At 35.3% G+C, this 15,628-nt stretch overlaps 1 protein-coding gene across 1 annotated transcript in view; it reads right to left on the minus strand.

Moving 5' to 3' along the window:
* Positions 1 to 14,140, minus strand: part of LOC107739450 (voltage-gated potassium channel subunit beta-3-like) — a gene marked incomplete at its 3' end in the record, with an annotated part of 20,362 nt that extends 6,222 nt beyond the window's left edge. Inside the window, exon 1 of the mRNA XM_016551556.1 lies at positions 13,740 to 14,140. Within this exon, the coding sequence (XP_016407042.1) occupies positions 13,740 to 13,999 (260 nt within the window). The remainder of the gene's footprint in view (positions 1 to 13,739) is intronic.
* Between the last annotated feature and the right edge of the window lie 1,488 nt (positions 14,141 to 15,628).

Below are 15,628 nucleotides of genomic sequence, written 5' to 3' on the forward strand. Positions count from 1 at the left end.
TTTGTGAGTGAGATTAATTAATGCATATTCATATTTATTTTGAACTACAGTAACATCTTCTGATTTCTCTCAACATGGGGACATGAGAGCTGTCAATCAATAAATTGGAAAAAAAAAAGTAACTTGCGCAACTTATTTGAAAAAGTAACTCTTTCATAAGATATTCTCTTGTAAATTAAAAAGTAATGCGTTACTTTACTAGTTACTTGAAAAAAGTAATCTGATTACGTAACTTGCGTTACTTGTAATATATTACCCCCAACACTGTTCATGAGCAACAATGTGCAGGATGTAGGATAACTTTTTTTAAGCAAAATATCAAAAATAAAATTTGGCTTTTTGTAATACGATTAATCGATTACTCAAAGGCATAGCTGACTGATTAATCAATTATCAGAATAATTCCAGATTAATTACCCTATACCATACATTTATGGATGTCAACTCTTCATCTTAACATCAGCTAGCATAGTATATACTCTATAGTAGCACCCTTGGTGTTTTAATTACAGATGCATGCTGTTTGTGAGAACACCAGTTGAAGATCAGCTATGTGTTCCCCGTGCCTGCTGTTCATTTCAGCCTCTGCTCGCTTATGTGTCCGATAGAAACAGAAAGATAGAAAGAGACAGATTGTCAGCATGTTTCGATCCAGGCGGCTGAACCACGCTTTCTCTTCTCTGCATCTATTTTTGTTTGCCCGACCAGTCTATTTATAGAAATGTTGCAACTGTGCATTTGTTTGCGTGTGTGTGTGTGTGTGTGAACGTGTGTATGGAATGGACTATTCATTATATCGATATAGACATATTACCAGTCAAGACCGTGAGGAATTGTTAAATTAGTAGCATGAATCATTAATTTTATCTAAAAAAGCAGAGAAAAAAAGACACATCTATTCATCACACGAGAGGAATGGGTAAGAGAGGTAGAGAAAGCTGCAAAGCTCTTTCTCGCTGACACAAATATTTTCACTTTCTCTGTCATCCTTCATTTTTATCTTTCTCCATCATTCGCTCTTTTCCACAGCGCTGCATTAGAACTGAATCACACACGCACACACACATCTATATGCATGTATATGATGAGAAGCCTCGGGGAGGAAAACATGAAGATGATGGTGCTGAATATTCACAGTCGATGCTGCATGTTTACATGCACGCACACACACACACACATACACAAACACACATTTTTCTATCATGGTGGGGACTTTTCATGATATTTTCCATCCTCTAAACCTAACTGTCACAGAAACCTGCAATATTAGTTTTGCAATATATTTTTAGTAGTATGTAGAATTTAGAATGCTATGATTTACTCGTCCTCATGTTGTTTTAATACTGTGTGGAACATGAAAAGAGAATCGCTCTTTTCCATGCAACTGTCCCTGTGTTTAAGGCTTTTAACCTGCATAATGCATTCAAAATCTGCATACAATGTTCACATTCCAGGACTGTTTGGAAACAAAGAAAAATATTTTTAAGTAAAACCATACTTTATCTGATCAGCAACTTCTCATTAACGAGTGCATGTAAAAACATTTTTGTTACTATATTATTACCATGTTATTACTGCATTTAATCCTTTTTGATTGATTAAAAATTAACATTTATTTTTCCATACTGATGAGAAATTAAATTTAAATATATAATTCTATAAACTTAGAAGAAGAACAGATAATCTGAGAATTACCAGTACTACCCCACTGGAATGAAGAAATGTAATTACATTAATTTGACTTTATATGCAACCCATGATTGTTCAAGAACAGTCCAAATTCATGAAATCTACATATTAATTTCTAACAAATGACCCGAACACAAAACATGTAACATTTTTACAGTCCTTCAACCCATAACCATATAAGTTGTTTGTCACGTCCCTGAAATACGACCCAGAAGTGTTTACTAAATTAGAGCCCCAGCAGCAGTACATGCCACCGAAACCTTTGTATTAATCCACTGTGCCCTTTTATCCACATTATAATTTGGGATTCATGTAGCGTTATTTGTAGAACATTGCATTAAAGCAACACAACGATCATGGGTTCAGTCCCAGCGAACACACATATTCATAAAATGTTTCGGACATTGAATGCACCATAAAACACTTTCCAAAGCGTCTGAATAGGAAAAAGGTGGGTAAGAGATGGTGTAATAAAAGTCCACACATTGCGTTTAAACAAACCCACATTTTGATTGGTAATGATGGTCATTATTTTTACACCAGCAAGAGGGCGCTTAACTTAATGTAACTATAGGTCAAAATAAGCTGCTTGCACAAATGACCTATTTAGGAAAGTCTCAACATTTTTTTTTAAAGTGGTTACATCTCTTAAAAAAATTATTGTTTAATCTATTTTTAGAATTTTTTATGTAACTCTTTTAAGTCAAAACAGACATGAATGCATTATAAGGGTTAAAGCTATAGATACAAAAGCACTGTCTTGTAAATCATGCAAATAATCTATAAAACTCTGTGTTCAACATTTTATTTAGCTGAATACCATGTGTGAAAAACAGACTGAAATTCAACTTCCAGTGGGCTGTTAAATGCTACGACTGAGTCACTGAATCAGAGAACCAGATCTGCTGACTGGTTGAAAAGAGCTCACGAATCTGACATATTTACATCTCTCATAAGTGTGCCAAAAACAAATAGGACGGGCAGCAAGATTTTCAGTGATTACCGACTTGTCCCTCACACAATTTATTGAAAAGTCATGCCCTGTTAATGACATGGAAAGAGTGACTATGCATTCTTTTTGAAAAGTCAGCATATTAAAATGATTTCTGAAGAATCATGTGACACTGAAGACTGGAGTAATGATGCTGAAAATTCAACGTTGATTACAGGAATAAATTACATTTTAAAATCAATTTCAATAGAAAATAGTTATTTAAAACTGTAATAATATTTCACAGTATTGTTGTTTTTACTGTATTTTTTGATCAGCAGTTGCAACAACAAGTGAGCACCAGTACATTTGTTAACCATTCAGTTAACCATTGCGGCAAATAATATACATACAATATACAAACATATATTATTTTCTGGTTGTGATTGGGTTATGTGCTGCAACATTTCAGTTTGAGTATATCATCAGTAAAGGCTTTATTTGTTAAAGACATTTGTTACAAAAGATAGGGAAAAGCTTTTAAAAATCACACGCTCTCTATATCTATCTCTTTTATCTCTCTTATGCACACAAGCCTTTTTCTGTGAGACAGAGAGGTTTAATAATGCTGAGATCTCGGCAGATTCTCTTTTTCCTACCATAAGCCTCACTATAAATCATCCTGCTGACACACAAACACATGCTGTATAACGCCAGCCTCTGCAACAACCACTGACTTCTATTTACTGATGTACAGATAGACTACACAATTGTAGTTTGCATAGTAAGCAATGCAGGAATCCATGTTTATTGCTTTTGTCAAATGCTGGAGTACTTGAGTCTAGCCCATAAAATTGCTAGGTTGCTAAGGCAGCATCACTATCACTACTGTGATGCTATATTTAATAATAATCTGTTATTCCCTATTTGTAGTGCAAATGGCTGTGCGTCTACAACTGTAAGAGGAGAACAATCACAAATTAATATCTGGGAATATCGTCATGATGAAATTACAAGAGAGTATTGGAGAGTATAAATATCTGTAAATAAATGTTTATACAATACATACCATAAAGTATTTTATGTTATTGAGAACTAGGTAGGAGTGGGGTCAGGTGCTCTGATAGCTATGAAAGTATGAATATTTATACACTTTCAACTTTTATTCTTTTTTTTTTAAATAAAATGTATACTTTCACATATGCAAAGAATTACATGCAAAGAAGACCAGCACAACAACACAGTTTGCTTTAAGTACAAAAGGGCCCAAAAACTAACTGTATCTGTCATTAAAGCAAAAGTAAAATACCAAACTCTAATTCATTCTCAAATTTATTTATTTCTTTTTTCTTTTTTTAATGAAACGCTTCACTCACATTGTTATGCTGATAATATAATTTGCAATGACGTGACGCATATATTTTCACTTGTGGCCTCAGACTGTTGGACCCCACTGTACTGCAAAGGTCATATTAATGAGGAAAAAAATTTTACTTAAATGATTTTAGCAAATGGCTGCAATATAACAAAGAGTGAAAAATTTAAGGGGGTCTGAATACTTTCCGTACCCACTGTATATAGAAGAAGAAGTGTATATATACTGTGCACCAGAGAATATTGCATAATGTAATGTGCTCAGCTTCATCTTCCATTTCTTATGTGACGAATGAACCAAGAGGAATACCAAGCATAAGTTTGATCATATATACTAAAGTTATACTGAACAGATAATTCAACAAAACTGGAATAGCTGTACATTTCATGCTGATGTGGAAGTATGTACTGTGCAGTAGCTCTGGCTGAATTAATTTCCACTATTATTTTACTAGAAATAGTCATATTGATGCAAATCAATGACTTTTTTATGTTTACTTATTTTGAACATTTTTGAAAATATCCTGAAAAGTCTGAAAAGGTTTGTGAGTTTTTCCTACATTAATATTCATATATTATTTATTTTAGGTATATCCCCTTTAAAGGCAGGGTATGTGATTTTTCAAAAACACTTTAGAAAACTGATTCGGGCCGAATAGCAAAACAAACTTGTAGCCAATCAGCAATAAGGGGCGTGTATCCCTTTTGACAGTCAATCAGTCAATCAATCATTCAATAAATAAATAAATAAAAAAGTGTTTAAAAAAAATTATCAGCAAAGTATGTTATGGAAATAATATATTTTAAAAGAATATTCTTAAGTGTGAACTGAATGTGATGTTTTCAGACAGCAGTATATGCATATTTTTTTTACAGTTAAATAAAAATGTAATATACAGTGGTGGCCAAAATTATTAGAACACTTTTTCGCCCACTAAAAAATGGTTATAAGACAGTTATTGCTATCTTTTCATGTAGTGTGTCTGTAGGAAATATCAGTTTACATTTCCAAACATTAATTTTGCCATTAATTGTAATAATCCAGTTTTTCTCTGTGTGGAGCACTGGCTATTGTTATAGACTCCTTGTACAAACAAAAATCTCACTGGATTATTACAAAATAATGGCAAAATTTATGTTTGTAAATGACTTAAAACCATTTTTAGCTGGTAAAAATACTAGCGTTTAATCATTTTGGCCACCACTGTAGTTTAAATTTATATTAAATGCAATTAGTTGAATTTAAGAGTGCTTTTTGACCCACTTGAGTATGAATTCAAAACGTCTTTTTATGTAATTTCACCATTATTTCTATTTTCTTTGACATATGGTAAAAGTGCCAAAAACATTTATGGTAAACTAAAAAACACTACGATTATATGCTATTTCAATCTTACATGTCCTGTATTTAAATATATATTTGTAATAACACATTTGTAATGATGACGTTGCAGTTTAGTACATTTAAAAATATGTGGTTTTAAAGGTAATATTTAATAACACACTACAGTTACTTTACATGTGACCCAGGACCACAAAACCAGTCATAAGGGTCAGTTTTTTGAAACATCGTCTGAAAGCTGAATAAATAAGCTTTCCATTGGTTTGTTAGGATAGGACAATATTTGGCCGAGATACAACTATTTGAAAATCTGGAATCTGAGGGTGCAAAAAATCCAAATATTGAGAAAATTGCCTTTAAAGTTGTCCATATGAAGTCTTAGCAATGCATATTACAAATCAAAAATGAAGTTTTGATATATTTACGGTAGGAAATTTACAAGATATCTTCATGGAATAATTTTGACCCATACAATGTATTTTTGGCTATTGCTACAAATACACCCGTGCTACTTAAGACTGGTTTTGTGGTCCAGGGTCACATATGTACTTTAGTATGTTAGTCAACACATCAAAATAAGTGCACTTCTTTAAAGCACCACCAAAGATTATTAAAACAGTGATTTATAATGTACTTTGAAGTTAACTTTTTAGAAGTGCACTTTTTTTAAATTGTACTTAAGTGTGTAAAGAAACATACAGTCTTGAAAGTGGCAATCCAAACAGCATTCATTGGTTATTTAGCTTAGAAACTGAACTATCCTCTATAGATCAAGGTCTTTGTAATATACAGCAACATCAAGGCTTCAAGTGATAGTTCACTCAGCAATGAAAATGAACTCAATTAGTCATGATTTACTCACCCTCACATAATTCAAAACCTACAGTATATACATTTCTTACCCCTATTAATATAAAAAAAGGGATTTTGAAAAATGTCTCAGTGTTTTTTGGAGTACAGGTGCATCTCAATAAATTAGAATGTTGTGGAAAAGTTCATTTATTTCAGTAATTCAATTTATTTAATACACGAGTTTCACAATTTGAGTTGAATTACTGAAATAAATGAACTTTTCCACGACATTCTAATTTATTGAGAAGCACCTGTATAGTTTTGAACCCCACCGACTTGAATTGTAGGAGCAAAAGTAGTAGAAACGTCCTTCAGAATATCTGGTTGCACTTTATTTTAAGGTATGTGCACTTACAGTGAACAGACCCAAGAAAATACTAATATAAGGGTACTGTATCTATATGGACTTAACATAGGTTAGGTCTAGTTTCAGGGGTAGGTTCAGGGTTAGTATTTAGTTTTGACCCAATCTTCTTTTTTCTTTTGCAGAAGAAATAAGGTCATAAAATGAACTGTGTATACCATCCCTTTAATAGCATTGTTTATGCTTTAAAAAAGAATTAGAAATTGTGTCTCAGCATGGCAAGTATTGTATCTCTCAACTCATCTCAAAAATCAAACTGCAGCCAAAACGAATCAGCATTGAAAGAAGTGTTACATAGGCATGACATGTCTCAAAATGCTTTTTTTTTTTTAAATGAGGTCCATTCCCTGGAACCCCTCACTCTTTAACAATTTAATCTAGGCATCTTATTGAAACATAATCTTCTCCAAAGTTGACAGTATAATGCAGCTATTCACTTTGCTAATCTAGTTAATACTTGCAGTGCTACAATGTTGCATTGGTAATGGAAGACTAACCATGATGGTGAGTCTCATTTTCTGTGATTCTACAGTGTCTGGGACAGGAAAGAGATCGGAAATGTTTCATGACATTATACTGGCAAAACAAATTGAATGCAGTTAAATATGAGTCACCATGCCTGTGAGATCAAATGAATTTGCTTAATGTAATAAGCAGATCTGTGTTCATTAACACGACTGCAAGTGCCTATGAGCTAGAACCACAAAACACAAGACTCTAAAACCCAAATATAAATGTGCAAAGAGTTGGAGTACTGGTCTTGTGGAGTACTCTGGAGGTTTGGGTCTTGGGTTAAGTCATGGTCTAGTTTTGGGCCTCAAGGGTTCTAGTCTTGGTCAGGGTCTCAGGGGGTCTGCAATTGGTCTGGGTCTTTGGGGTCTGGTTTTGACTCCATCCCTGTATAGACACACACATAGAGGGAACTGAACCAATTCTCCTTGTTCTCTTATCCCTCACCCAGTGTTGTATTGAATGTGCATTTGTAGTGTATTTCAAATCTTAAAAGTATATTTACTGTATATTCAGATAATATATTATATTAAATAAAAGGCCACTTAAGTGTACTTAGCACAATTAAGTACACTTTCTAAAAAGTGCACTTTTTTATAATGTCAAATTAAAAGTATGTACACTTTAAAGTACATTTTAAATAATTATGTTATAATATTCTTTTGTTGTACTTGTTTTGATGTATTGACTATGCCTTGGTGTACTAAATTGCAACTTCATCATTACAAATGTGTAATTACAAATATGTAAATGCATGACATACAAGTTTCAATATGACATTAAAGTACATTTTAGTTTATCATAAATGCTTGTCAGTACATTCAGCAGTATACACTTTCACAATATTTCAAAAGCCAAAAGAAATCATTTTGAAAATACATATAAAAAATGTGCTTAAGTCCTACTTAAATAGGTAAAAAAAAATAAAAGCACTCTAAAGTTCAGCTGATGGCTTTAGACATGTTGGCTAAACATTTTTGTTCATATGTTGTCTTGGATAAGTGTTAGATATTTAATGTTAATCTTAGTTATGGATTTTGTGTTGGAATCAGAGATCAGTGTCTCTGACCTATTTGATTTCTTATCGACTAGCAATCAGGTCAGCTCTGGATCACTCACTGTTGATTGTGATCTTGGGTAACTGGGAGAATGGCCAACATCTACCCAAAGCCAACTGAACAGAGGGACCCAGTACACATTCATTTCATTTGCCCATATTTTGTATCATACTTCACACTGGTCAAAACAGAAGCTAATCTTTCTTCGTTTTTACTTAAAAACACATTAAAATTCCAGACATGTTTCTTATCGACTAGCAATCAGGCCAGCTCTGGATCACTCACTGTTGATTGTGATCTTGGGTAACTGAGAGAATGGCCAACATCTACCCAAAGCCAACTGAACAGAGGGACCCAGTACACGTTCATTTCATTTGCCCATATTTTGTATCATACTTCACACTGGTCAAAACAGAAGCTAATCTTTCTTCGTTTTTACTTAAAAACACATTAAAATTCCAGACATGTATTTCCAAGTCAACGTTGAAAGTCAGAGAGCTAATGCCTGTGCAGAACTGTTTTATTGCAGAAGTCTATATTTGTTTTTTCACTGGTTACAACCACATACTTGAGATCTGAATTAGATTAGTTTCACATATTAGTACATAATACACAGCGTTAATGAAATATTTCACCCTCAAATTAAAATTCTTTCATCATTGACTCACCCTCATGTTTTCCCAAAACATATAAGACTTTTGTTCATTTTCAAATGATAAATGAAGGTATTTTTAATGAAACAGATTTCTGTCCCTCCCTTGAAAGTCTATTCACCCAAACCTTTTTTTTTTTTGCTTGCGTTGCGCTGTCTGTGGGTATTATAAATCTTGTTTCAGATCGTTAAAAATACAGTATATTGTTGTTATATCCTTTTTGTAACTTAACTTTTGTTGTATGGAAAAAGAGCAACATAGACATTCTGCTTAGCATCTTCTTTTGTGTTTCACGGATGAAAAAAGTCATATAGGTAATGGACAGCATTAGAATGAGAAATTTATCACAAATTATAATTGTCATTGAACTAACACTTTAAAAAACGTTTAACAGTGAAGACCTTTGTGGAAAAACTAGGACTTATCTTTATATGCAAATTCATGATTACTTTCACTGTCCTTGAAATAAGACTATAATATATACTATATAATATATGTATGTTACCGAATGCACTGACAAGCATTTAAGGTAATCTAAAATATATTTTAATGTAATTTCTATTGAAAGTTGTATGTCATGTCATATATTTAAAATATATTAAAGCTGCAGTCCGTAAGATCTGGCTCTTTGTCGCCATCTCTGTTTGAAACCTGCAATTGAAGTTATTTGCAGAATTATCATCTTTACGTGGGCTGTGCAACGGCACGGATCCTCAGTGCAGATTAATATAATGTTTTGGGGAGTATGTGTGGCTGTCAGTCATTGCATCAACCAAAAATTGATTTTGGATCATTTTTAACCAAAAAAAAAAAAGTTACGGACTGCAGCTTTAATAGCAAATACACATTTTGTTTACTTGAAAAAATCTTGCAAACTTATTGACTCAGAAAATATCTAGTTAAGGTTACTTAGTATGTTCAAGTTTTCATAACTGGCTTCTGAGTAAACTTGAATATATAGAGCAACCCAGGCGAAAAAGTGCACTTCCATAATGCACTTAATATGCTCCATTTTCATGCACTAATTTTGTACTTAATATACTAAAAATATATTTAGTACTTCTTAATATACTCTTAAGAACATCTAAGTGTACTCATCCGTGCTTTAATACAGAGATAGTATGTTAAAAGCACATTTTAGTTCATATTTCACAAATTATAATTGTCATTGAACTAACACTTTAAAAAACGTTTAACAGTGAAGACCTTTGTGGAAAAACTAGGACTTATCTTTATATGCAAATTCATGATTACTTTCACTGTCTTTGAAATAAGACTATAATATATACTATATAATATATGTATGTTACCGAATGCACTGACAAGCATTTAAGGTAATCTACAATATATATTTAATGTAATTTCTATTGAAAGTTGTATGTCATGTCATATATTTAAAATATATTAAAGCTGCAGTCCGTAAGATCTGGCTCTTTGTCGCCATCTCTGTTTGAAACCTGCAATTGAAGTTATTTGCAGAATTATCATCTTTACGTGGGCTGTGCAACGGCACGGATCCTCAGTGCAGATTAATATAATGTTTTGGGGAGTATGTGTGGCTGTCAGTCATTGCATCAACCAAAAATTGATTTTGGATCATTTTTAACCAAAAAAAAAAAAGTTACGGACTGCAGCTTTAATAGCAAATACACATTTTGTTTACTTGAAAAAATCTTGCAAACTTATTGACTCAGAAAATATCTAGTTAAGGTTACTTAGTATGTTCAAGTTTTCATAACTGGCTTCTGAGTAAACTTGAATATATAGAGCAACCCAGGCGAAAAAGTGCACTTCCATAATGCACTTAATATGCTCCATTTTCATGCACTAATTTTGTACTTAATATACTAAAAATATATTTAGTACTTCTTAATATACTCTTAAGAACATCTAAGTGTACTCAACTGTGCTATTTTGAGATACCATGAATATGAACTAAAATGTGCTTTTAACATACTATCTCTGTATTAAAGCACGGATGAGTACACTTAGATGTTCTTAAGATTTTCTTAAGAAGTACTAAATAATAATTTTTAGTATATTAAGTACACACAATTAGTGCGTCAAAATAGAGCACTTTAAGTACATTATGAAAGAACACTTTTTCACCTAACCTTAGATTTTTTTTGGTGAGAGCTATAAGCAGGTGCTCAACACATCAAAATAAATGTATTTCTTTAAAGTACAACAAAAAATGACTACAACATATTCAGTTTTTATTAAAAATTAAAACATGAATTTAAAATGCACTTTAACATAAACCTTTCATTTCACATTATTACAAAGTGCACTTTTTAAAAGAGTACTTAAGTGTGTTAAGAAACACATGGATGTCTCTCTTTAAGTACACTTACAGTAAGTGGCCTTTTATTTTATTAAAATTATATTATCCTCAAGTACAGTAAATGTACTGTACATTTACGATATGAAGTACACTACAAGCGCAAATACAAAACAATTAAGTACACTTCTTTTTCACAAAGGGAGATCCGAAACCTTCTAATGTTAACACGTCTTCTAGTGTTACTTGACAGCATGCACAGCACCAACAAACATCCATTATATTTGCACAATGACAAATGCACGTTAAACATGGGAATCTCTGCAAGCCACTTCAACTCTGTATAGGAACTGATATAAAAATCGAACATATGGTTTGTGAGTAATTTTCTGGCTAATCCAGAGCGCTGGCTAAGGACATTGCTGTATAACCTCTCGCTATGACAAGCACAACTGCGATATTCACAGATGATGTGCCATCAGACGCATATGTTTCTTAATGGCCTCCATCTCCCAGTGCATGAAAATGCAATGGTAGCTTTTCAATCACAACAATCAGGGGTCATTAGCATAATTATAGCTGTTGTTATTTAGTCTGTCCAAAAAGTCAAGTCCACATGACCACAAGAACCACACAGGAAGTGAGCGTCTGTCCAACATGGAAAATGGCCAAGCAGAGTTTGCTTTAGGTCCAGGTAGATCCAATAGAGTGATGTGCAGCAAAGTGGAAACTCATTTAAATAATGGCTCAGCAATCTGAGAAAGGGCTGTGAACGATCCGTGGGTGTGAGTCTGAGGCTGAGATTAGCACAACACACACTCACACAAACATATTTCACAGTGGAGCAACATATTCAATGAGAAGAAATGTGATGTTGTACTGGATTTTATCCACCCAGAATTGATTAGATCATGAAAAGTGGGCATTTATACAATAATGAAACCAATCAGAACGCAAGTTTGCAGTGGAAGAACTACTAGCCCTTTGAAACAAGGACTCATTTCAGTGGCTGAGCACGTACAGTTTAATCATGAACAGTTACAGAGCAATTTTTCCTTTAGGATAACATGCAGTGATGAATCAGGCACGCGCGCACACACACACACACACACACACACACTCACACACATGAATAGTTAAGCTGCAGTAGAGAACTCCATCATACAACTAAATGCTTACATTTTCTGAAGAATATGCCACAATTTTAGACTGTTGTGAGTGACTGCCAGAGTGTTGCTACACTGTTGCTAAGGTGTCTGGAGTAGCACATTGCTGCTGTGTGGTAGTTAAGAGTTTTCTGGGAGGATGTTAAAGCATTGCAAGGTGGTTGCTGGATGATTGAACTTGCAACATTTATAATATTCCGGTGCCTACACTGTAAAAAATGTTTGTAAATTTGAATTACCACATGTAAAAAAAACTTTTAATATTACATTTGATGTCATTTTGCTGTAAATACTGTCAAATACATGGGTTTTGCCAATAAAAATTATGAGCTAATAATATAATATAATTTACAGTGAAAACAATAAAAGGACATTTCTAGAAGTCCCTGTGTGATGACATATGAATATATTTTCTTTAAATAGTTTTGCTTCTTCTTATTTTTGTTAGCAGTAATGTGCATTAGGTGTTTTTTGTTACATTATCTGTTATTTGGTTCATGTTTATGCATTATTTTAGTCATGTGTTTTACCCTAATGGTGTTTTATCTTTGTGTTTGACCATGTCTATATATAATAAATATTGGCCATGTTTTATAGGCAGGCCTAACTGTAAATCATCATATGGCTTAATATTTTACCACCTACAGTATATTATTATGGCTGTTATCAGTACATTTTAAGGTAAAAAGCAGATTTTGATAGTAGATTGATATTTGACATTATATTAATTCTTGAAATACACAGGCACCAATATGCCATCCTTTATAAACATTTTTTTATAAGAATTTTAGGCTGCCATTTTTTTTACTGTAAATTTGACAGGATATCTTTTAAAGTGTAGATATGGCTTGAAACCACACACTTTTTTATCATCTGCCAAACAAATCACAAGTCAGATATATTTGACATTATATTAATTCTTGAAATACACAGGCACCAATATGCCATCCTTTATAAACATTGTCAGTTTTGATAGTGAATTTTAGGCTGCCATTTTTTTTACTGTAAATTTGACAGGATATCTTTTAAAGTGTAGATATGGCTTGAAACCACACACTTTTTTATCATCTGCCAAACAAATCACAAGTCAGATTACTTAATAATAATAAATAATAATAATAAAGAAGCAATTTATTCTTTTGGCAACTTCTGTCAAGTTGTGCATTTTATGCAACAACGAATTCTGTGTCATGGTATGAGAGCTTATCGTACCATATTATATATTGATATGTACTAAACACTAAAGGCATTAGATGGCCTAGTCAATAATGCAAGCAAAGGAGGCAATTCCATGCCTGCCCCTGACATCCAGTTTGCCATTCATTCAGCTCAGCCATAACACACGCACTGAAGTGAACACGCACGCACGCACTCAGTATTAAAGCAGCTGTCAGTGGGAACTTATGAATCTTTAAAGAAGCCATAACACATCAGACAGCACAGAATAACCCAGTACTGCCCTAAGCTGCCACCCAACAGGTGGTGCTACACACATACACGCCACTTCCACCTGTCTCACCTGTATTTCATGCTACTGTGTCGTCCAATAGCCTCCTTCATGTGGGCGTGGCCTTGAGGCAGGGGTCGGGACCCCGCCACGTCCCGTGTTTTGACCGAGTTCTGAGGGGCGTAGTTGCCATTTCCCCCCTGTCCACTCCCTCTTTCTCCTCCTCCTCCGCTGCTGCTGCCCCCTGGTGGAGGGGCAGTTCGCAGGCCGCACAGCCGGTCCTCGCTGCGGCTCTTCAGATTGTGCTCCGTACAAGCGAATGAGACCTGCATCCTGACCCGCTCTCACACACTTGTGACACTTGTGTGTTTGAGTTTATTAGGCTGAATCACTTTTGGTGTGGTAACAACGAAGATGTTTATGGGAGTGCCTGATAGATAGATAGATAGATAGATAGATAGATAGATAGACAGATAGATGCACAGGGCAAACCTGGGCTCAAGTCAGGTCTTGCACCTGCTGGCACCAATTTGCAGCTGTTGCCAGGAGGGCGCGGGTCCAAACGCAACCCTGACGCGGTGGGGTGGGTGTTTATGTCGCCAGGCAAAAAGTCACGACTGGCTGCTGTCCAGGCCTTTAGTGTGCCGCTGCGTGCACAGGACACTTGTGTGTTTGAGTTTATTAGACTGAATCACTTTTGGTGTGGTAACAACGAAGATGTTTATGGGAGTGCCTGATAGATAGATAGATAGATAGATAGATAGATAGATGCACAGGGCAAACCTGGGCTCAAGTCAGGTCTTGCACCTGCTGGCACCAACTTGCAGCTGTTGCCAGGAGGGCGCGGGTCCAAACGCAACCCTGACGCGGTGGGGTGCGTGTTTATGTCGCCAGGCAAAAAGTCACGACTGGCTGCTGTCCAGGCCTTTAGTGTGCCGCTGCGTGCACAGTCTGTCTATGCAGTCGCCCACTGCACTTCTCCAATACCCCGATCGACGCAACTCGAAGACGCTCCTCTCCGTGTTGAGGCATTCCTCTGCAGAATCCGGGTGGTCTCTCTGTGCGAGGCGGGGGACCTCCTCAAAATGCGGAACCACCCATCCACACAGAGTTTCACTGACGGGATGCGCAACAGCCGGTGCCGCTTCACCTAATGGCACTGAAGCCCAGTTACGCGGCGGTCGAATGCGACTGCAGGGACGCGCGCCTGGCCATCTCCTCGTCTACAGTCGTATGAACACAAATTCACGCACACAATCACTCTTTCACGCGCTAAGTGGTGATGGTCACTATCTGACACACAGCGCACCCTCACGCGTTCGACACACGGCAGCAAATGTCGCGCTGTTTTTCTGGCGCGTAATTATTGCCATGGTGATCATCGCACGCGATCAAAAGAGAGTTTGACAGCTCCGCAGTGTCCATATTCCATCGTCAGATCTCACTGTAGCAGCCGATATGTCGCATCGTGAAGGCGGTCTAGCAACGAAAGGCTGTGGATGGAGATGTGAAGGGAATTGTGCATCCGTTCAGAGCGACAGAGCCATCAAACGCGAGACTGCCAACTCAGAACCCAATGAAACCTTCTGTGATCCCCCACCCTCACTCCCTCCCTCCCTCTCTCTCTCCCTCTCTCTCTCTCGGATTTCCATTGTGATTAATGTGTGAATTGAGCAGGACCACTGCGGAATAATCACGTTATTGTTTGGGTTAGGGCTAGACACACACACATTAAACACTCACACACACAATATTTTAAATTCATCTGTTGCTTAAATATATGCATAGGCAGCAAAGCAAAAAGGTTCCAAAGGTTGAGAATGAAATACAAATAAAAACATTTAAAAATCTGTACATTTCCCTATACAAGTAGAACAAAACAGGAGTTTCCGAATCAGGAATCTGCCATTCAGACTCTCAGTCTAAATTCTTGTAAAATAATGCTAAATTTTACTGATAAC

The sequence above is a fragment of the Sinocyclocheilus rhinocerous genome, unplaced genomic scaffold, assembly GCF_001515625.1.
Source record: "Sinocyclocheilus rhinocerous isolate Xijiao unplaced genomic scaffold, SAMN03320098_v1.1 scaffold15240, whole genome shotgun sequence".
Lineage (NCBI taxonomy): Eukaryota > Metazoa > Chordata > Actinopteri > Cypriniformes > Cyprinidae > Sinocyclocheilus > Sinocyclocheilus rhinocerous.